Here is a 23,374-nt window from a genome sequence, read left to right on the forward strand (position 1 = left end):
GAAATACATACAGGAAATTTTAATAACCCAAGCAATAAACCCAGAAAAACAGTGTAAGCACCTGCATAAGCTGACTGTACATGGAGAGAACTTTCCCTGCCCCGCGTAAACACTGACAAGACTTTTGAAGGCCCTGATTTTCAGTCGCCAACTCTGAATACGGTCCATAGATTGAAATAGCATGAAGATGCATGAAGAATGAAGATGCATTTATTACTTTTATTTTTTTACTTTTACTGATTTACTTATTTACTTTATCTTTTGTTGAAGCTGTAAGAATAATACACATACCCAATCTGGTGACAGTGCCATCAGTGACAATGGTGCTCTGGTTTTGGAATGCACTCAGTAATGCTGAACTGAGTAAACACACATCTATGGCTTTGCTTAGTTTCACAATCATGATGCATCTTTGCAGGCAAGTAAATGAAGAGTAGTCATTTTAAACAAAAAGAACTTTGTAGTATTTGTTCATTTCTGTTGTCATCAGACTAGTATAAACATATGCAAATATATGGTAGCTCTGATGTTAGGACTCTAAGCTAGTGATTAGAAGCAAGGTTTTTAAAACTTAATTCCCTATATTGTATCTTCTCTTAATCTAAATTGATTTGGATAAAAGCAACTAGCAAATGCAAAGGTAAATTTGTACAATGTAAATATTGAAAGTAAACTTACGTTATACCACATTTCACAGTAGATTTCTATATGAAGAAAATATAGTCCATTATAAACAATAATTTTTAAAATATTAACAAAAATCCTTTTACTTCTAACCCAAAGATACTTACTTCATAGATTTTGGAAATGTTCTTCAAAGCATGGCAACCAGAACTAAATGAAACACACACACACACACACACACACATATGGAACAGCAAGGCCAGCTCTTTTGTTTTTTGATATACACTATAGACATTTGAGTTTGACATATAAATCTGTACATATAAATCCAAATGAATACATACAGTGGATTTAAAAAGTCTACAGACCCCTGTTAAAATGGCAGGGTTTTGTGATGGAAAAAAATGAAACCAAGATAAATCATGTCAGAACTTTTTCCACCCTCAGTGTGAAATTACAACATATAAAAATTAAGTGAAAGACAATCAGAAATATTTTAGGGGAAAAAAGGAAATATGAAAAATTTACATTAACCTGCTTGCATAAGTGGGCACACCCTTTTATTGAGGAAGTGGCTGTGTTCAGAATGAACCAAACACATTCAATCTCATGTTAAAATGTAATTACCATACAGCTGTCATCAATGAAATTATTCTGATTAACCTCAAATAACGAATGTTTCATTCTGAACACAGTCACATCCCCAATTATAAATGGGTGTGCCCACTTATGCAAGCAGGTTAATGTAACTTTGTCATTTTTCCTTTTTTCCCTATAAAGTTATATAAACACACACATATACACTATATTACCAAAAGTATTCGGTCACCCATCCAAATGATCAGAATCAGGTGTCCTAATCACTTGGCCTGGCCACAGGTGTATAAAATCAAGCACTTAGGCATGCAGACTGTTTTTACAAACATTTGTGAAAGAATGGGCCGCTCTCAGGAGCTCAGTGAATTCCAGCGTGGAACTGTCTTAGGATGCCACCTGTGCAACAAATCCAGTCGTGAAATTTCCTCGCTCCTAAATATTCCACAGTCAACTGTCAGCTTTATCATAACAAAATGGAAGAGTTTGGGAACAACAGCAACTCAGCCACGAAGTGGTAGGCCACGTAAACTGACGGAGAGGGGTCAGCGGATGCTGAAGCGCATAGTGCAAAGAGGTCGTCGACTTTCTTCACAGTCAATTGCTACAGAGCTTCAAACTTCATGGAAACCCATTCCAGAGAGCTTCAAGGAATGGGTTTCCATGGCCGAGCAGCTGCATCCAAGCCACACATCACCAAGTGCAATGCAAAGCGTCGGATGCAGTGGTGTAAAGCACGCCGCCACTGGACTCTAGAGCAGTGGAGACGCGTTCTCTGGAGTGATGAATCACGCTTTTCCATCTGGCAATCTGATGGACGAGTCTGGGTTTGGAGGTTGCCAGGAGAACGGTACATTTCGGACTGCATTGTGCCGAGTGTGAAATTTGGTGGAGGAGGAATTATGGTGTGGGGTTGTTTTTCAGGAGTTGGGCTTGGCCCCTTAGTTCCAGTGAAAGAAACTTTGAATGCTTCAGGATACCAAAACATTTTGGACAATTCCATGCTCCCAACCTTGTGGGAACAGTTTGGAGCGGGCCCCTTCCTCTTCCAACATGACTGTGCACCAGTGCACAAAGCAAGGTCCATAAAGACATGGATGACAGAGTTTGGTGTGGATGAACTTGACTGGCCTGCACAGAGTCCTGACCTGAACCCGATAGAACACCTTTGGGATGAATTAGAGCGGAGACTGAGAGCCAGGCCTTCTCGACCAACATCAGTGTGTGACCTCACCAATGCGCTTTTGGAAGAATGGTCAAAAATTCCTATAAACACACTCCTCAACCTTGTGGACAGCCTTCCCAGAAGAGTTGAAGCTGTAATAGCTGCAAAAGGTGGACCGACATCATATTGAACCCTATGGGTTAGGAATGGGATGGCACTTAAGTTCATATGTGAGTCAAGGCAGGTGACCGAATACTTTTGGTAATATAGTGTAGTACTATAGTACTGTGCAAAAGTCTTAGGTACATGCAAAGAAATTATGGTCATTATGCTGCTTTCTTTACTGACATACAAGCATTTTTCTGTAACATTTAATTTTGTGCTGGAAAACTAATGTTTGGAAATCTAAAATGTTTTTGTACTGAATCAATAATGTAGAAGTCATAGAAGTCAAAATAAAAATCTATAACAAAGTTTGTACTAAAAAAAATAGGGTGTCTAAGACTTTTGCACAGTACTGTATATATAGATATTTAGATATATAGTATATAGTAAACATACTTATTGATGTTACATGTGACATTTGTTAATATCTGTGGAACAAGAAAATTAGTTAATGAGTTGTATCCTTCTTCCAACATAAGCTAGTAGAGTTCAAATTATTGTAAACCAAATATTATATACTGTGTTTAAGGCACACAATAAAGCTTCACCAGAAAACTGACTTGTGTCATGTTAAAATTGAAGTCTGCAGTTTCAATGTCCAAACCATAATAGGCAGCTATAAAAAGAACAAAGAGAAAGGTAGCTTGAGTTGAAATCCTAATTATTATTTTGCACTATATTCATTTCTATATTTTCTCACCGGTGCTGTTGCAATAGGAGGAACAGTTACAAGTATTTGGTTGGTTTTCTGAGGAGTAAAAGAATTAAAAATAAGTTTCGAATGTGATATGATAGCATGCCATATAACAAAGTTCTGCAATGGTCTGATCAGTGTATCAGTCATTAAAAAAGTACTTCAGTTGCTAAAAAAATCATAGCAAATGAAAACACCAGGACTACGTTCAAAATTTTTCATTACATCTAAAGAGATGAATATAAATATTGTGAGTCCACTGTATTTGTGTATACATATTTCATCTACCTCTTTATTTGAACAATGGACTATATGTTTTATCATAAAAAAGCATATAATAAGGATGAAAGAAATAATGATCCTAAATAATCAACTGTAAAAAGAAGAGTATATATTGCCACCATGTTTGCTATACATACCAAAGGTGCAGTTCATTTGGTCTGGAATGCCGAGTGAAACATATGCCGTTTCACTGTTCCCACTGCTGAAAAATATATAGGTTGTGTTTATATTGTGTGTGCCACCTATATGTATATATTTATGTATAATTACATTTATATATATATATATATATATATATATATATATATATATATAAAAGTCCTTGCAGTCCTTTGCCGTGCTTCAGGTCATTGTTAATCTGCACTGTGAGGCACCATCCAATGTCTTTGAAGCATTTTTGAAGCAGATAATATAGCCCTATAAACTTCAGAATTAAGCCTGCTATATTTGTCAGCAGTCACATCAATAAATACAAAGAAACCAGTTCCATTGGCATACATGCTCACAATGGTGCCATGTCCTTAGTTGTTTAACAATTAGATGTAAATATCAAGAAACGAAAGCTGAAATTCTGATCTATCGACTGATATTCATCTTTTGATCTTAAATCCGTATTAATCTTTTTAAAAAAAATTTTATATGTAATAACAGTTACTGCTAAACATAAACAAGGTTTCTTACCATGACACATTAACTGTGGCATTTGAATTGCAGGGAATGTCAGGGCTAAGAGACCCGCTGCACTTTTCAAAACTTCCAACTGGTGGTCCTGAAGTACTGCTGTGACAAATCCCTTTTACTGTCAGGTTAAAAGGTGATGAGTTACATGTCGTCTATACGCCATATATTCTGTTTTCTGTAACTCTACAACACTGTGGTGCATTTCTTTAGTATGAGTACATTTCATCATTATTTCTACCAAATCAACAGTTATTTCTACCGTATGGACATCAGAATCAGAAACAACCAGAATCCAAATCAAAAGTGTCAGCAGTATTGCATGCAAAACAAGCACTTTACAAGTATTAGTCTTTTATGATTTTAGTCTGTGTAGTAAGAGCACTCACCCACTTGCTCTACATTGTCTCCAATCACATAGGCCTGGATGGAAGATTTATTCCGTACTGTGCTCACAGTTTGTATAATGCAGCATGTACTAGTTGGCTGTGTTAACTGCAACAACACAGTGCATGTAGTCTTCCTAGACCAGATGTTTTGAGCCTTTAGCAACATTATATCATCTTTGTATAAAGAATTATCAGGAAAATAGCAAAGGAGAAGAAGCTTGGATAACAGACCTTACTGCAGTCTTATTGACACACATGACCATCACATCCTAAAAATGTAAATAAATAACAAACTAACTTTTGTTTTTCACAAAGACTTATTCATCTCAATATATACATTTATGTTACATACACACGGATATAAAACACATCTTAAATACCCAGTAAAGAAACATAAAGTACAGTAATTTACAGATTTTGGGGCTGTTCTCTAAAAATAGTGCTTACTTTGAAGATGTTTTTAGTAGTTTCACTTCCATTAGACACACTGCAAACAAGCAATTAGAAAGAGGCATTTATCACACAGGCTTGTAAGCTTGTACTTTTGTAAATTAAATAAAGATTTGGATTGCATGTATTGAGGCTAAAACTATGTACTGCATGTCTACTTTTCTCAATAAGCAATAAATACTGCCCTTCACATTACCTGCTGTTTCCAAGTGTCCCAGTGAAAAATTGATTTGTAGTATCTGAGCTGACATTTTGTAAAATAGTGGTAGTAATGGGAGCTGATCCCACTCCACTGGGTGAAGTAGTATTGATTTTCAATGGTGTGACAGTAGGAAGAGTAGGACTACATTCAATTTGATTTTGGAACAGATTCTGAAGCTGAAAAACATTTGAGATTTCATCAGACAGGCAGGGTTAACTGTAAATCTAGGGTTAGGCATGTCCACTGTAAGTGTTCTAGATTTTTCTGTAAATGAAGAGATATTGACACAAATATGAACATAATTGTCACAAAAAAGCCATGGATCACTGATAACATATAATTTTTGCTCTTCTTCATATTTAAAGTTATATTCAATTAATGACTGTAACAATTCAGTAAAAAATGTTTGTAGGACAAAACGGTGAGCACATAAAGTGTGCACATAATCAATCTCATAAAGTGTGTACATAAGAAAGGGAAAAGAAAATTCTGGTTAATTTTAAGGCACAAGCCAGTTTTTCTGGTGGCAGATCATATAAATAATGGTAATGTTGGCAAATGTTTAATCCATATTTAACCCAGAATCACCTATTAATAATTAGGTCTAAGCAACATGAAATAGCAGTCATTTTAAATACTTTTGCAAGTCATAAAAATGTAGCAGACTTAGCTAGCTAATTTTAGAAACTTTCTTTCAAATGGCTAAAGCAAACCCTGCTTCATAGTGCTTTCAGGTCTATCTATATATACTGTTCCAGCTGTCACTTTTTTGCTACTCTGTTGTTATAAGAAATATAAATACATATCTTAAGTATTGTTCATCATACACATTATCTTCTGCTTTCAGCACCTTGATTTTAATTTTGCTTCTTTTTTTAATGAATAATTCATACCCCAATCAAATACATACATACAAACCGATAAGCCATAACATTAAAACCACCTGTCTAATATTGTGTAGGTCCCCCTTGTGTCCCCAAAACAGTTCTGACCCGTTGAGGCATGGAGTCCATAAGACCTCTGAAGGTGTACTGTGGTATCTTGCACCAATACGTTTAACATCCTTTAAGTTCTGTAAGTTGCGAGGTTCGGATCAGACTTGTTTGTCCAGCACATCCCACATGGATTGAGATCTGGGGAATTTGGAGGCCAAGCCAACACCTTGAACTCTTTGTCAGTCCCACAAACCATTCCTGAACAATTTTTGCAGTGTGGCAGGGTGTATTATCCTGCTGAAAGAGGCCACTGCCATTAGGAAATACCATTGCCATGACGGGGTGTACTTGTTCTGCAACAATGTTTAGGTAGGTGGTACGTGTCAAAGCAACATCCAGACGAATGCCAGGACCAAAGGTTTCCCAGCAGAACATTGCCCAGAGCATCACACTGCCTCCACCGGCTTGCCTTCTTCCCATAGTGCATCCTGGTGCCATCTCTTCCACAGGTAAGTGACGCACACCCGGCCATCCACATGATGTAAAAGAAAACGTGATTCATCAGACCAGACCACCTTCCTCCATTGCTCCATGATCCAATTCTGATGTTCACGTGCCCATTGTAGGCACTTTCGGTGGTGGAAAGGAGTCAGCAGCCCCATATGCAGCAAGCTACAATGCACTTGTGTTATGACTGCTTTCTATCAAGCCAGCATTAACCTTTTCTGAAATTTGTGCTACAGTAGCTCAAATCTATTGTGCATCTATGATCCTTGGGCGCCAATGACCCAACCACTTTTGGCAGGTACTAACCTGCCATTTTGGAGATGCTCTGACCCAGTCATCTAGCCATCACAACTTGGCCCTTGTCAGAGTTGCTCAGATCCTTACGCTTGCCCATTTTTCCTGCTTCCAACATATCAACGCTGAGAACTGACTGTTCTCTTGCTGCCTAATATATCCCAACCCTTGACATCTTGTAATGAGATAATCAACGTTATTCACTGTTATTCACTTCACCTGTCAGTGGTTTTAATGTTATGGCTGATCAGTGTGTGTGTGTGTATATATATATATATATATATATATATATATATATATATATATATATATATATATATATATATATATATATATATAGCATCACTTTACACAATTTTCACTGTAGCATTTATCACTTATATTAGTAACAAAACATAAATAACCACAAAAGAAATGCTCAACTTTCTCTTCCACACATATAAAATGAAAAAGCCAGTTCAGCACTTACCCATGCAGATATATCTGATTCATTAGACTTGGATCCATTAACTTCAACATTGATTGTCATCCAGTAATACACAGCTGCAAAAAAAAAAAAAAGTTACAGCTCAACTGCATTTCTCATTTATTCCTCACTCAGAAATATTGTTTTTACTGTGATTTTGGCAGTAATACTCACAGTCACTGTCACAGTTTTGCGAGAAATTGCAGTGCACTGGCCAGGGTGCTGTATCATAATAAGTAAATTAATTATGGGCATGTCTCAATTTTAAACTCAAGAGGCAATATTTTAATCAATGTATAATATACAGTGGATATAAAATTCTACACACTCCTGTTAAAACTACAGGGTTTTGTGATGTAAAAAAATTAAACCAAGATTAATCATGTCAGATCTTGTTCTACCTTTAAAACTTTCAGTTCTACCAACAAAATTTCAGTGAAAAACAAACAAAGTTTTTAGGGAAAAAAGAAAATGGAAAAACTTATTTAACAATAACCTGGATGCACAACTGCATACTTTTTTTTATAATGGGGCATGTGACCCCAAACCAAGTGGCAAAATATGTCAAGATATTTTGTTTGAAAGTTTGAACTTATTGGGCATAATTCCAAAACATCTGTTTGGTTAAAAAAAAAATCACCAAAAGAACACCATACAGATGGTGAAGCATGGTGGTGGCAGCATCATACTATGGGGCTACTTCTCTTCAGCTGGGACTGGGGCTCTACTCAAGATAGAGGGAATCACAGATAGCTCCAAAACCACCTATTTTGGCACAAAACCTGGACATCTCCTTTAGACAGCTGAAGATATTGAACACAAATCCAATTCAACAAAGGAATGGCTTTAGAAGAAGAAGATCAGTGTTGCGGAATGGCCCAGTCATATGTTAAGTTGGGTAAAAAAAAAAAAAACTTTACTCAAAAAGACTGAGAGCTGTATTACAAGCAAAAGGTGCTTTAACAAAGTATTAGTTAAAGGTTGTGCACACTTGTGCAACCAGGTTATTTTAAATTTTTTCTTTTTCCTGCCCAAATCATTTCTATTTGTTTTCCGCTTGACTTTTGTTGGTTGCTATATCACATTAAAGGTGTAGACATTTTATATGCAATGTATACATACAAACATATGATTGCTTAGAAAACTATTAGTCTTAGTTTAAACAGGAACAGAAACACTTATTCAATAATGATTACTTTCATCAGGACAATAGAATCATGTTCTAGAGGAGTGTATGGAAAAACAGAATCCAAAGATATTAATTCACCAACAGTCACTTTTAACAGATCACAGAACAAGTCTAATATACATGTAACTGAGGGCTGTTGTTAACCCACCTGTTGTAGCATTAAAGCTAGCTGTGACTGGTAGAGATGTGTTAGTAGTGTTGTATGCTGCTGATGTGTTTGTTGACACTGTGGTCACTGAATCATTGAGACAGATAGAGGCACACTTTTAAAATCAGAATCAGATTAACATGTAGTACAACCACATTCCAAATATAATACCTCTGCAGTGGTCTTAAAATATCTACAGCAACAATTCACAATGTTATTAAAATGTTGCTCACACAATGTTCCAAGGGATAAATTCACAGTGATAAATTCAAATATTTACAATATATTTTTGTCAATCCATTTATTTCTGTAAAGCTGCTTTGTGACAATGTCCATTGTTAAAAGCGCTATACAAATAAAATTGAAATGAATTGAATTGAATATCAACAACTAGCTAATGACCTGAATCATTTCTACTGCAGAGTTGAAAAGGGCAGTCTCACACCCCACACCCGCTCTGACCTTCTCGCCACACAACCATTAACACCTCCTGCTACCCCTCTCCCCCCTCCTGCTACTCAACCTGCACTTAGGATCTGTGAAGAGGATGTGTGCCAGCTCTTCCAGAAGATCAGGAAAGCCCCAGGCCCAGACAATGTCTCACCCGCCTGTCTGAAACCCTGCGCTGACCAGCTGTCACCCGTCTTGACCCGGATCTTCAACAGATCACTGGAGCACTGTAAAGTCCCGTCCTGCTTCAAATGCTCCAACATCATCCCCGTCCCAAAGAAACCCAAAATCACAGGACTGAATGTCTACAGACCTGTTGCTTTGATGTCTGTGGTCATGAAAGCATTTGAGAGACTGGTGTTGGCTTGAAGGACATCACTGGACCCTTGCTGGACCCTCTTCAGTGTGTTTATTGGGCAAACAGGTCAGAGGATGATGCAGTCAACATGGGACTACATTATATCCTGCGACACCTCGACAGACCAGGGACCTATGCAGGATTTGTGGACTTCAGTTTGGCTTTCAACACCATCATCCCACATCATCTCCTCCTGTCTATATTAACCCAGCTCTCTGTGCCAACCTCCATCTGTCAGTGGATCACCAGCTTTCTGACAGACAGGCAGCAGCTAGTGAAGGTGGGAAAATTCACATCCAGCACCAGCACAATCAGCACTGTCACACCTCAGGGTTATGCACTCCCCCCACTGCTCTTCTCCCTCTACACAAATGACTGAATCCCCACATATCACTCTGTCAATCTCCCAAACATTGCAGATGCCATCACAGCCATCGGCCTCATCCAGGACGGCGAAAACCAACCTGGAGCTGAACATGCTCAAAATGGTGGAGATGATCGTGGACTTCAATAGGAATTTCCCAGCACTACCCCCTCACCATCCTGGACAGCACTGTGGCAGCCGTGGAGTCCTTCAGGTTTGTGGGCTCTACCATCTCAAAGGATCTGAAGTGGGAGACCCACATAGACTCCATCATGAAAAAGGCACAGCAGAGGATGTACTTCCTTTGCCAATTCAACCTGCCACAGGTGCTGATGACCCAGTTCTACTCAGCTGTCATTGAGACTGTTCTGTTCTGTGCACTTCAGTAACTGTCTGGTTTGTTTCAGCTACCAAATTGGACATAAGAAGACTACAGCAGACAGTCTGGACTGCTGTTATTGGTGCTCCTCTGCCCTCTATAAACTATACTCCTCCAGAATGAGGAAACGGAGAGGAAAAATCACCTCAGACCCCACTCACCCTGGCCACAACCTCTTTGAACTGCTGCCCTCTGGCCAGTACTACTGAACATGCAGACACAAGAGCAGCTTTTTCCTACAGGCCATCTCCCTCATGAACAGTTAACTGCCTCCAAGGACCCTCCTAGTGCAATTTTTTTCATTATGAACAGATCCTTCTGTGCAGTTGTAAATTCATTCCTATTTATTCTATGACCTGTATATACCCCTACCTTCTGTACATTGCATTACCCCTTTCATAGCTGTACATAGCATTTTTACCAAGGCTCATTGATGCATGTGGGGATCAAAGGCTAGCCCATCTGGTCCAGTCCCACAGACGAGCTACTGTAGCACAAACTGCTGAAAAGGTAAATGCTGGCTATGGTAGAAAGGTGTCAAAACACACACTTCATTGCAGCTTGCTGTGTATGGGGCTGCATAGCCACAGACCACTCAGAGTGCCCATGCTGACCCATGTCCACTGCTGGAAGCACAATGGGCACAAACATCAGAACTGGACCACAGAGCAATGGAAGAAGGTGGCCTGATGGCACCTTGATGGCACCTGATTAATCATGTTTTCTTTTACATCATGTGGATGGCCAGGTGCATGTGCGTCGCTTACCTGGGGAAGAGACAGCACCATGATGCACTATGGGAAAAAGGCTCTATGATCAAGGCAGTGTGACGCTCTGGGCAATGTTCTGCTGGGAAACCTTGGGTCCTGGCATTCAAGTGGAAGTTACTTTGACACGTACCACCTACCTAAACATTGTTGCAGACCAAGTACACCCATTCCTGGCAATGGTATTGCCTAATGGCAGTGGCCTCTTTCAGTAGGATAATGCACCCTGCCACACTGCAAATTGTTAAGGGATGGTTTGAGGAACATGACAAAAAGTTCAAGGTGTTGACTTGGCCTCCAAATTCCCCAGATCTTAATCCGATTGAGCATCTGTGGGATGTGCTGGACAAACAAGTCAGATCCATGGAGGCCCCACCTCGCAACTTACAAGACTTAAAGGATCTGCTGTTAACATCTTGGTGCTAGATACCACAGCACACCTTCAGAGGTCTTGTGGACTCCATGCCTCAACAGGTCAGAGCTGTTTTGATCGCACAAGGGGGACCTACACAATATTAGGCAGGTGGTTTTAATGTTATGGCTGATCGGTGTCTATAGGAGGTGGGCTTTAGTTGTACCACTTATGTACTTCACATAACATTTTAATATCCCACAGTCCTCCTATTTGACACATTGAAGACTATTCTGAGCCCCCATCATGAGACTATTTCTGTTTTTCTGTAAAACAACAGTATCTATATCAAAATATTATGTCATTCAGTCAACTTATAACTTTGTTGAAGATCTCGCCATGCATGCACACATAAGAATCCAGATGACTACCACTGCCCCTGGTGGTTAGTAGGGGAGAAATAGAACCCTGTTCTAGAGCAGCATATGAAAAACAGGAGTCAAAAACATTTATTCACCAATAGTCACTTTTGACAGAATCACAGAACAAGTCTAAAATATATGAGGGCCATTGTATTTAGTTAACCCACCTGTTGTAGCATTAAAGCTAGCTGTGACTGGTAGAGTTGTGTTAGTAGTGTTGATGTATGCTCCTGATGTGTTTGTTGGCAATGCGGTTACTGAACCATTAAGAAAGATAGAGACAGACTTTTTAAATTCAGAATCAGATTAGCATGCATTACAACAACTTTCCAAAACATAATGTCCTTGCAATGGTCTAAAAACACCTATTATGATCATTTAGCTCACAATGTTATTAGCATGTTGATCACAGAATGTTTCCAGTTATATGAACAAAAATATTATAGAAACAGTGGTGTTAATTTTAATGTTTTATATATATATGAATGTATGTATATAAACTGCAATAAAACTGTCTTTTGGTAGTCATTAACAACTAATTCATCATCCACTAGAGGTGCAGTGATCTCACAAGTAGTCTCCGTGAATAAACAGTATACCATATTCCAAACTAGGAATGAAGCATTTGTTTGCATAACACATAAGGCATAAAAGACTGCTGCATTTTGGCATTTTGTCTGTTTTCTGAAAGTGTACCCTATACTGCATTTTGTTACCATACATTTATTTAGATTTTTAGTATTAAAAATATCTATTCACTCACTGACTTTATTATAGGAGGTGGGCTTTAGTTGTACCACTTATGTACTTCACATGACATTTTAATATCCCACAGTCCTCCTTATTTCCCTAAATACCCTAGCAGTGAGAAAGAGGAGTTAGCAGAGAACACTCAACTCCAACGTCAATGTGGTGGTAGTAATTAGACTAATGTAATAGGCTAGCTATGATCAGCATCTCAAAATGCTAGCAGTGATTAGCCATATGACCATTGGTCGGCTACACTGTGTGGCATGGGATGGGGGCAGCTGACTGAGCTGAAGCGTTGAGGGGGGCCCCACTCAGCAGAGATATGGGAGAATATACACCGATCAGCCATAACATTATGTCCACTGACAGGTGAAGTGAATAATATTGATTATCTCGTTACATTAGCACCTGTCAAGGGTTGAGATATATTAGGCAGCAAGTGACCAGTCGGTTCTCGAAGTCTATGTGTTGGAAACAGGAAAAATGGGAAAGCGTGAGGATCTGAGCAACTTTGACAAGGGCCAAATTGTGATGGCTAGATGACTGGGTCAGAGCCTCTTTAAAACGGCAGGTCTTGTGGGGTGTTCCCGGTATGCAGTGGTTAGTACCTACCAAAAGTGGTCCAAGGAAGGACAACCGGTGAACTAGCGACAGGGTCATGGGCCCAAGGCTCACTGATGCGCGTGGGGAGTGAAGGCTAGTCCGTCTGGTCTGATCCCACAGAAAAGCTATTGTAGCACAAATTGCTGAAAAGTTGAAGCTGGCTATGATAGAAAGGTGTCAGGATACAAAGTGCATCGCAGCTTGCTGCGTATGGGGCTGTGTAGCCACAGACCTGTCAGAGTGCCCATGCTGACCCCTGTCCGCTGCCAAAAGTGCCTACAATGGACAGGTGAGCATCAGAACTGGACCACAGAGCAATGGAAGAAGGTGGCCTGGTCTGATAAATCACGTTGTCTTTTACATCATGTGGAAGGCCAGGTGCGTGTGCATCATTTACCTGGAGAAGAGATGGCACCAGCATGCACTATGGGAAGAACGCAAGCTGGCTGAGGAAGTGTGATGCTGTTGGCAGTGTTCTGCTGGGATTGGCATTCTTGTGGATGCTATTTTGACACATACCACCTGCCTAAACATTGTTGCAGACCAGGTACACCCCTTCATGGCAACGGTATTCCCTAATGGAAGTGACCTCTTTCGGCAGGATAATGCGCCCTGCCACACTGTAAAAATTGTTCGCGAATAGTTTGAGGAACATGACAAAGAGTTCAAGGTGTTGACTTGGCCTCCAATTTCCCCAGATCTCAATCCAATCGAACATCTGTGGGGTGTGCTGGCCATCAAGTCCGATCCATGGAGGCCCCACCTCGCAACTTACAGGACTTAAAGGATCTGCTGTTAACACCTTTGTGCCAGATACCACAGCACACCTTCAGGGATCTAGTGGAGTCCATGGCTCGATGGGTCAGGGCTGTTTTGGCAGCAAAAGGGGGACCAACACAATATTAGGCAGGTGGTCAGAATGTTATGGCTGATCGGTATAGGTAAGCTCAATTCTGGCCCTTTTCATGAATGTGAGTAAAGTCCAGCTAACTTTGCAAGCTCATTGGTGGAGAGTGTGGTGTGGTGAATGGAAGACCACCCAAACTTGCCGGGAGCATATATACGCATACCCAATTTTGGCAGGCGGAGTGCAAGGTAAAAACTCTGAGTATCGCGAGAAGATGCACGAATGAATGACTGACAGGTGAATGCCGTACTGAGCAACAGAACAGTTTGTAGCTGACGTAGCTGGACAATGTGAGAGTGATAGATAAAAAGGCTCCGAAGCTAACAAGGGAATCCAATTTGTTAGGAGTCTATCACCTGCTTTGGAGGGCAGGTTACCTGTAGCTCTAACCATAGTGACACGCTTTTAAGCAGATAGCACCAAGGTGCACATAAGTGTTATGGGGCTAGGCGATAAGCTGTTCAATAAATGTCGCGCAGGCCCTGCTTGCCCGAGAGGACAATATATATGGTTTGAGAGGAGCCAAGTGCGGAGACGGATCAAAAGACTCCGGCTAAAATGCAGCTGCCTAAGGCGGGATACGAACCGGAGAGGTTGTGAACCGCAAGCAGTGATGTTACCCACTGAGCTGATTTTATTGAATGGAATGTATGACTGTTGCAGTGCTTGTGATACTGGATCGGGAAGCTCAAACCTAACGGCTGAACTCAAAGTGCCGCAGCGCGGCGGAAAAACACAACTTAAAACTGGCCCTCCTTCTGGCCGAACTTAAAGGCACCAAATGAGACAAAATCTCTAACTTAAGATGGCAGAATCTCTATCTGGGAGTGAGGACTCTCAGTCTGTCCTCCTCGTTAGTTTTGTGCCACTTCCTCTTTAATCCTGAGCTCCCTTTTCTTTCTTTCCCTCAATAAATCTCTCCCTTTCCTTTTCTTTCTAAACATAAATATTTTTTAATTTTATTTCTCTTCTTCACTTCTTTTTCTTTTTACATGTCAAAATCACCAATCAGAGTAGCGTGGCGCTGCTCTGTTACCTGGCACAGATCTATGTCCGCACGCAGAGTGAGACAATCAGAGGGCTTATATAGAGGCGCGGCCAGGTGCTGCACGTTTACGCTGATTACCTTGTTGAGATCGCCGCGCTATAAAAGCCCGTGAAGGTGGCCGTGGATCTGCCTGAGAAGGCACCTGCCGCGTTACACATAAGGTTTGATATGTGTATGAGGCAAGAAGAAGAAAGGGAATGATGGCTGTAAAACAACAGTATCTATATGAAAATACTACTGTATGTCATTCAGTTAACTTATAACTTTGTTGAAGATCTCGCCATGCATGCACACACATAAGAAGGTATCCAGATGACTACCACTGCCCCTGGTGGTTAGTAGGGGAGAAATAGAACCCTGTTCTAGAGCAGCGTATGAAAAACAGGAGTCAAAAACATTTATTCACCAATAGTCACTTTTGACAGAATCACAGAACAAGTCTAAAATATATGACCTACCTGTTGTAGCATTAAAGCTAGCTGTGACTGGTAGAGCTGTGTTAGTAGTGTTGATGTATGCTCCTGATGTGTTTGTTGGCACTGAACCATTAAGAAAGATAGAGACAGACTTTTTAAATTCAGAATCAGATTAGCATGCATTACAACAACTTTCCAAACATAATGTCCTTGCAATGGTCTAAAAACACCTATTATGATCATTTAGCTCACAATGTTATTAGCATGTTGATCACAGAATGTTTCCAGTTATATGAACAAAAATATTACAGAAACAGTGGTGTTAATGCTCCTACAAGCAAAAATGTTGTAGCAACATTGAACTATAAAAACCTTCTCAAAATCTCAGAAAAATCCAGAAAACCTGACAGATTAAACTTTTTCTAAAATTCTAACACACAGAAAACATCATGCTAACCTAAAATTGTTAGCTAGTCTTGAACACTTAGCAATTGTTACTTCTATCAGCAATACAGAAACTTAACAATTGTGGGCCATTGTATTTGATCAATGCATCTGATGTAGCATTAGAAATTGCTATGACCCTTTGGGTCGTGATAGTTGTGGTGCTAGTGTTCACTACTGTTGTGTTTGCTGGATCTTTGGTCCTTAAACTGTCAACATAGAAAGAGAAACATTTCCACAAGAGTGGCATACAGTACAGCAACCAGGAACACCTAATGATGGTTAGTTTGATTACTAATACAGAACCATGCTAAAATAATTCTATTTGGTAAAACCCACCATTTGTAGCATTACCAAAAGCTGTGAGCAGTGGGGTAGCAGTAGTTGTGGTGGTAGTGGTCACTTCTGAAGTGTTTGTTGGTTTCTTGGTTCCTGAACAAATGAGACAGAAAGAGAAACAACTTTTCCACAAGAGTAGCATGTGGTACAACAACCAGGAACACTTAACAATGGTTACTTTGATCAGGAATACAGAACCATGCAAAAACAAACGTACAGTGTTAACCCACCTGTTGTATTATTAGCAGGAGCTGTGACCTGTGGGCTCATGGCAGTTGTGTTGGTAGTGTTCGCTGCTGAATTGACTGTTAGATTCATGGTCCCTGAACCTTTCGGATAGAAAGAGAAACACCTTTTCTACAAGAGTCGCATATGGTACAGCAACCTCTTGTAACATTAGCAATAGCTGTGAACAGTTGAGCGGGTGATAGTTGTGGTAGTCATGTTCACTACTGATGTCTTTTTGAATATTTGGTTACTAAACCACTAACCCAGAGGGAGAGAAAACAGTAAAATCAAACACTAATAATTATTTTAAAAATCACTGTTTTAAACCAAAAAAGATGTTTTAGTGGGTTACAGCAAGACAACACTTTGAATCAAATACACATACATCCTTGTTTTTCCTTACCAGATGTTTTAACCTGGTGTGCTGCGGATGATGTGCTCATAACAGCAGTTGGGGGAACTGAAATAGGCAGTGTAGTTACATTTTTTGTTAATGATAGAAATCCCTGTCCTCCTGCTGGTGCTGTCGTAGTTGCATTTGTTGTCAAGGTGCATGATACTAGGGAAAAAGACATAGAAATGAGCCAATGAGACGTTGAACTGAGAAAAGATTCAACCTCTAGGAACACTAGAATATTATGGTATCATCAAAAGGATCTGGATAGAAAATAATAAGTCTGGCATAGATCTTCCATGATAAGAGATCAGGCTAGATTTTTAAAAAAAAAAAAAAAAAAGGAACACTTCGTATATGTTTCAGCACATTTTAGGTCAGTGCAAAAATTAAGGTAAATTTCTTTCCTTGAATTAGACTATGTGAATTCAGTTAAAATATGCATTCCCTAACCAATCAACAATGGTATTTTGACAGCCTAAAAGGGGTGTAATACAATGATAGGAAAGTGAATATTTTAATGTTTAATAAATTTGAACATTGGAGTCCTGGGGTTTCTCCCTTCAGCGTCCTCTTTAAAAGGTGAAATGCATGCTCAGTTTGGTTAAGGTCTGGTGAACATGGCCAGTGTAAAATTTTCCACTTTCTTCCCTTGATGAAGTCCTTTGTTGTGTTGGCAGAGTGTTTTGGATCATTGTCTTGCTGCATTCCTCCCAGATAAATTGGATGCAATTCTCTGTAAATTGCTTTTCTCCCATACACTAGAAAAATGGGTGGGTTCTCTCTCTCTCTCTCTCTTTGTCTCTCTTGCTCCCTTATAAACACCAACTCATTCTTCTTTTTACTGATGGAAGTCAGAAACTAGTCACGGATAAAACCAGTTCAGCAGGTTGTCTAAATTATATTCAGGTTATATGAACTATTGTGTTTCAAGCTAAGCACAAGGCATTTATACAATAACTAACAGGAAAGAATGCCACCTGCTGACGCACTATACAATGTCTTAGATGTTTTCCGCTTTAATGAACACAATGACATGCAATTCAAGCCAAATGACCAACAATATAATACATTTAACAAATATATAAAGAAGGACGAACACTTCCTACAGGGGAAACATTTTTCAATAGGTGTGGTGCTATAACATACCCTTGCTTAATAAGCACCAATTTTAAATTTTATAGCATGTGTGAAAGTGGACAGACTCCTTTTGCTCTTTTTTCTATATATGTATAGGTGTTTTTTTTTATGACATTTTGTAGAAGAGTCCAATATTCCGTTAGATTTCATTTAGTGTGTTTCTCATTCATGCATTAAAGCTGCTCTGATGTGAACAGATTACATTCACATCAACATAATACAACTTTAAAATGCCCTAAATGTGTGGTATTATGGACTCTTGTGTGATTACATGATATCATGTGTGATGTTTTGTCTTACCTATGTGAGACAGCAGGAATAGGACAGAGAGTAGAACATGGTCCAGAACCTTCTGTGGCCTGCTGCGCAACACAAAGAGGCTTGTACTCACCATCTTTCTGTAACCAAAATGGGAAGGGTGAATTTACATAGTCTTTTTCTAACTTGGCAGCTGCTGACATGCTGCAAAAGATGACTTGTACAGCTTGTAAAAGACTTGTAAAAGATGAAATTTTTTTTACATATTTATTCATTTGTTTGGGTTTTTTTTTGCTATGTGTCAGACCTGCCATTTGAATGTGATGTTGGAATTGATTATTGCTGAAAATTAAAATATTAAACTCATTTAACCACAATATATGGAGCATACACCGATCAGCCATAACATTAAAACCACCTGCCTAATATTGTGTAGGTCCCACTTGTGGCACCAAAACAGCTCTGACCCGTTGAGGCATGGACTCCACAAGGCCTCTGAAGGGGTGCTGTGGTATCTGGCACCAACATGTTAGCAGCAGAGCCTTGTAAGTTGTGAGGTGGGGCCTCCATGGATCGGACTTGTTTGTCCAGCACACCCCACAGATGCTCAATCGGATTGAGATCTGGGGAATTTGGAGGCCAAGTCAACACCTTGAACTTTCTGTCATGTTTCTCAAACCATTCGTGAACAATTTTTGCAGTGTGGCAGGGTGCAATATCCTGCTGAAAGAGGCCACCACCATTAGGGAATACTGCTGCCATGAAGGGGTGTACTTGGTCTGCAACAATATTTAGGTAGGTGGTATGCATCAAAGTAACATCCACATGAATGCCAGGACCCAAGGTTTCCCAGCAGAACACTGCCAACAGCATCACACTGCCAACAGTCTAGCCATCACAATTTGGTCCTTGTCAAAGTTGCTCAGATCCTTACGCTTTCCCATTTTTCCTGCTTCCAACACATCAACTTTGAGAACTGACTGTTCACTTACTGCCTAATATGTCCCACCTCTTGACAAATGTCATTGTAACAAGATAATAAATGTTATTCTCTGCACCTTTCAGTGGTTTTAATGTTATGTCTGATCATTGTATATGAAAAAATTATAGAGTTCATAGAGAATGTGGTGCTGTTTGATATCTAAGCATTTGTCTTTATTAATATCATCCACTTCAAGATTAAGTGAATGTTTAAGAAAGAAATTGTTCGGTAAAATGGTTTAAAAAACTATAATGTAATATAAGCTTGAAAGTAACATTCCATGCATCCCAATCCATCTTACTCAATTATCAATTACTTTTTCTTCTCCTTTATAGTTCCCTTCAGCATTAGATGTTTTAATTTATTTTCCTGACGTAAACCTTTCTTACAGCCTTCAGTGCATTCAAACAGCAATGCATTTTTTTTTTCTAAAAAGGTAATTTGACTGTGTAGAGCACATAAATAAACAGCTAGAGGATACAGTTTCTTATAATATATTTTGTTTTGAAATGTTAAGGATATTAGGTGAAGATATTAAGTGAACATAACATATTTGTTTCGGGTGGATGGCTAGTCATGTATTATTTCAAATAATGCATTATATATTCATCGCTGGTGGACCAGCGGTTGGGCCGCAGTGCTCTCACTGCTGCGGCCTGGGTTCGATTCCCAGCTAGGGAACCGACCCCAGCCACTGGGGTTGCATGCAACAGTGCACTCTCAGTGCTGGTCCCAAGCCCAGATAAAACTGGGGAGGGCTGCATCATGAAGAGCATCTAGCGTTTAAAAACTATGCCAAATCAAATACACAGACCAGTGATCTGCAGTGGCGACCCCTAATGAGAGCAGCTGAAAGAGGAACAACAATGTGTTTATCACTGAGCTGATCCATACCATAGTCTTCAAACTATTTTTAAATAATTCATTCATTGGCAAAAGGCTGAGAAAGTCAGTCCAGATGACCTCTGATGAACTCTTACTGGGGATCCCCTGACGTTCCCAAGCAAACTGACCAGTAAATGGAGAGCTTCCAAAAACTGACCTCCTGCTTCACCACCACAAACCAAAATGATGACACTGCAGCCGCTGACCAATCCATTTGTCAGTCTCACTCTCTCATGACTCATGAATAAGGTATTTAAACTCCTCAAATACCTGAGGTATTTAAACTCCACAGATTTATTTTCACAACTTTTGTCATTATTTTTAACCAAATTAAGTAATAAACTACAAAAGGTACTAACTGTACTACTATTCACTATTTATTTTTTATGGTCACTGAACATGTGACCAGTTCATTTCTGTTTGATACAAAAAAAGTAATTGTTTCTAACAAGGAAAACAAGGAAAAGACGCTTACTAAAGGTAATGAGAGGGTAACCTTGAGTAAATGGAAAATCATTAAGCAAACACTGCCACATTAGCCACACGCCTAACCTGACCACACCTACATGGGGGGTCAGCAGCCCTACCAGCTGAGTGGAGAAAATATTATATCCAAGCGCAGTTATGTTTTATTAAAACTTATAGTTTAATCTTACTGTCAGTTTAATATTATTAATTTACATTTGGCTACGGCGAACTGGGCGCGCGCGCACACACACACACACACACACACACATAGTGGCTAAAGTAGTTTTTAAAATTAATAGCACCTAGGAGGTAAGTCTTGTGTTGTTCCGCCCTGTAATTACTGGAAATGTTTCCACCACATGAACAATGCTTTGTCTTGTCTGTCCAGACTGTCCGCTTTCCAACATTAGTCCTTTTCACACATCATATGAAAAGCTTTTTTAGACATCTAAAAAAGTAATCTGACTAGCCTTTATCGCCTTGCATAATACTGAATTAATTTGACAATAGCCAAATTAAAACTTCAGTTATACTAAATCAGTAGCCTAGCAGTAGTCTGAACAGCCCCAAGGTTATAAACTCTCTAAACGACACCCTCAGATCTACATTAGATCTACATCCTCATGTCCAGTAAAGCACTTTCACGCATTTCACTGGATTACCATTACGAATGAACTTAGAGTATTTGTTTGTATCAGAATGACACAGGATATCTAAATGATGTAGAAGTTAAGTGATTTTAATAGTGTTAGCGCGCCCGGTACCTTGCAGTCGGACATCGGCGCGTGTTTATATTGGCACGTGCGAGCGCGGGGTTTCCTCCATCCACGGACGGACGGTGATGTCTGTCAGTAAGCCATCGCTTTCTCCCAGCAGTCAGGTTCAGCTCTGTATGTGGATCCAGTCTCTTTACTAATATGAAATGACAAAGGTCTATGTACCGTTTATGTCCTCTAATAAATCGCGCGCCTGTGTTGCCTTGTATGCCGGAGGTAATTAAGCTGGCGTAGGCTGAGGCTGACTGCTTACAAGCCAAGTGCGTAACCCGCCTCTTTCTCCTCAAACTGTGACCCACCCTGTTACACGATGGCTCGCAAATCTCTCACTGCACACACACACACACACACAGACAAAAATACTCATAATGGCTTCAAGTTTTCATTGGGAAAAACGTTCAGTATCAGATACTGTACACACTGAATATTCAGATGAGAGAGAAAAACGCCTTCTGTCACAACACACACAACTATTTCTGAGAAATCATCTGACTCAAGAGACACAAACATGCTTGGGCCCTAAAAAGAATAAAAAGCACGTGACTTATTAACGTCAGCGGGATCCACCCATACCTGTGTCATACCTGTATCATACCTGTCATTTACGCACACCTTGCCTCGCCATTCTCACCTGTTACTATTTATAGAGTTCTAAACGTACAAACAATATGTAATATTCAAACATTATTCCTGTTGCAATGTGAAACCTGGTGGTATATTAGTTAATGATTTGTGTTATGTGCAATAAGTGTTGGTGTAAAACAAAGTGCTACAAAGTTTATGTGCACAAGTCTGACTGAATTTCCTTCACTCAACACAATACACAGTTCTGCCATTCTGCTTATTTTGAGTTCCTCCATAACATGGCTCAGGAGGGAATCCAGCTGGCCATGAGGGAAGGGAAGCTTTTCACACATTTAAGAGAACTACATTTGATGAATGTGATAATAAGTGTGTGGCATTGTGAGAGGCCAGACTGTAGACGGTTAGTTGCGTGTGTGTGTGTGTGTGTGTGTGTGTGTACTGAGGTAGGAAGAAAGGAATGTGACCAGGCTTGTTCAACTTTGCCTCATGAAATTATTACTTAGATTATTGCTCTATATGTAGCTATTTCAAGATATTTTTATAGCCTATAGCATGAACAATAAGTAAATATATTATTTCAAGTATAACAAAATCAGGGTTCTTCAGCTTGTACTTAATACTTTACTACCCTAAATATTTCCTGGGGCTTTTGGGGGGAAAAGCATCTGTGTGAGTCTGCCATGGCATTTATGGTTCTCCGTACAACAAGGGGAACTTTTATGTCATCACTTCGTCACAGCTAGACTTGCCTTGATTGTTTTGTGTACCATGATAACATCTCCATCCTCCATTTGGGCAGTCTAATAATGATCCATTCATGAACTCTTATGTATTCGCCTATTAAAATCTAAACAGTGACTTTTTTTTGGCCGGGCTGTGTATGTATACATATACACACACACACACACACACACACACAAAGAGCCATAATCTTTATTATTATTGTTGATCAGTCACTAGAGGGCCGTGTGCGTTGTGGTGGGGTAGGTGTGTAGGTCACCTGTTCACATCATGTGATAATATCCTCCAGTAGACTGAATTAAACAAGTACGAGTGGCGGGAAACATAACGGTTCTTACCGTAGATGTGATATTTTTTCATTAGATGGACCTCGGATCAAAAAACCGACATCGCTGTGTGGATTGTTTATTTGCTTATTCCAACCTATGCTTAAAGCACATCTTACCACCCTGTCCTGGCTTATAGGAAAGCGCCATTACTATATATATATATATATATATATATATATATATATATATATATATATATATACACAT

At 39.5% G+C, this 23,374-nt stretch overlaps 1 protein-coding gene across 1 annotated transcript in view; it reads right to left on the reverse strand.

Annotated features, from left to right (window-relative positions):
- LOC113543551 (adhesion G-protein coupled receptor G2) overlaps window positions 1-21,827 on the reverse strand; it is a 34,917-nt gene extending 13,090 nt beyond the window's left edge. The window contains exons 1-22 of the mRNA XM_053241369.1: window positions 21,501-21,827; window positions 18,444-18,541; window positions 17,013-17,168; window positions 16,612-16,710; window positions 16,382-16,474; window positions 15,641-15,721; window positions 12,042-12,131; window positions 8,783-8,869; window positions 7,620-7,667; window positions 7,449-7,522; window positions 5,238-5,419; window positions 5,039-5,078; window positions 4,823-4,860; window positions 4,592-4,725; window positions 4,206-4,323; window positions 3,662-3,726; window positions 3,249-3,296; window positions 3,109-3,164; window positions 2,945-2,976; window positions 792-834; window positions 679-704; window positions 292-410 (exon numbers count right to left, since the gene is read on the reverse strand). Coding sequence (XP_053097344.1) covers window positions 292-410; window positions 679-704; window positions 792-834; window positions 2,945-2,976; window positions 3,109-3,164; window positions 3,249-3,296; window positions 3,662-3,726; window positions 4,206-4,323; window positions 4,592-4,725; window positions 4,823-4,860; window positions 5,039-5,078; window positions 5,238-5,419; window positions 7,449-7,522; window positions 7,620-7,667; window positions 8,783-8,869; window positions 12,042-12,131; window positions 15,641-15,721; window positions 16,382-16,474; window positions 16,612-16,710; window positions 17,013-17,168; window positions 18,444-18,537 — 1,723 coding nt within the window. The 5' untranslated portion in view covers window positions 18,538-18,541; window positions 21,501-21,827. The remainder of the gene's footprint in view (window positions 1-291; window positions 411-678; window positions 705-791; window positions 835-2,944; window positions 2,977-3,108; window positions 3,165-3,248; window positions 3,297-3,661; window positions 3,727-4,205; window positions 4,324-4,591; window positions 4,726-4,822; window positions 4,861-5,038; window positions 5,079-5,237; window positions 5,420-7,448; window positions 7,523-7,619; window positions 7,668-8,782; window positions 8,870-12,041; window positions 12,132-15,640; window positions 15,722-16,381; window positions 16,475-16,611; window positions 16,711-17,012; window positions 17,169-18,443; window positions 18,542-21,500) is intronic.
- Between the last annotated feature and the right edge of the window lie 1,547 nt (window positions 21,828-23,374).

The sequence above is a fragment of the Pangasianodon hypophthalmus genome, chromosome 17 (genome assembly GCF_027358585.1).
Source record: "Pangasianodon hypophthalmus isolate fPanHyp1 chromosome 17, fPanHyp1.pri, whole genome shotgun sequence".
Classification (NCBI taxonomy): domain Eukaryota; kingdom Metazoa; phylum Chordata; class Actinopteri; order Siluriformes; family Pangasiidae; genus Pangasianodon; species Pangasianodon hypophthalmus.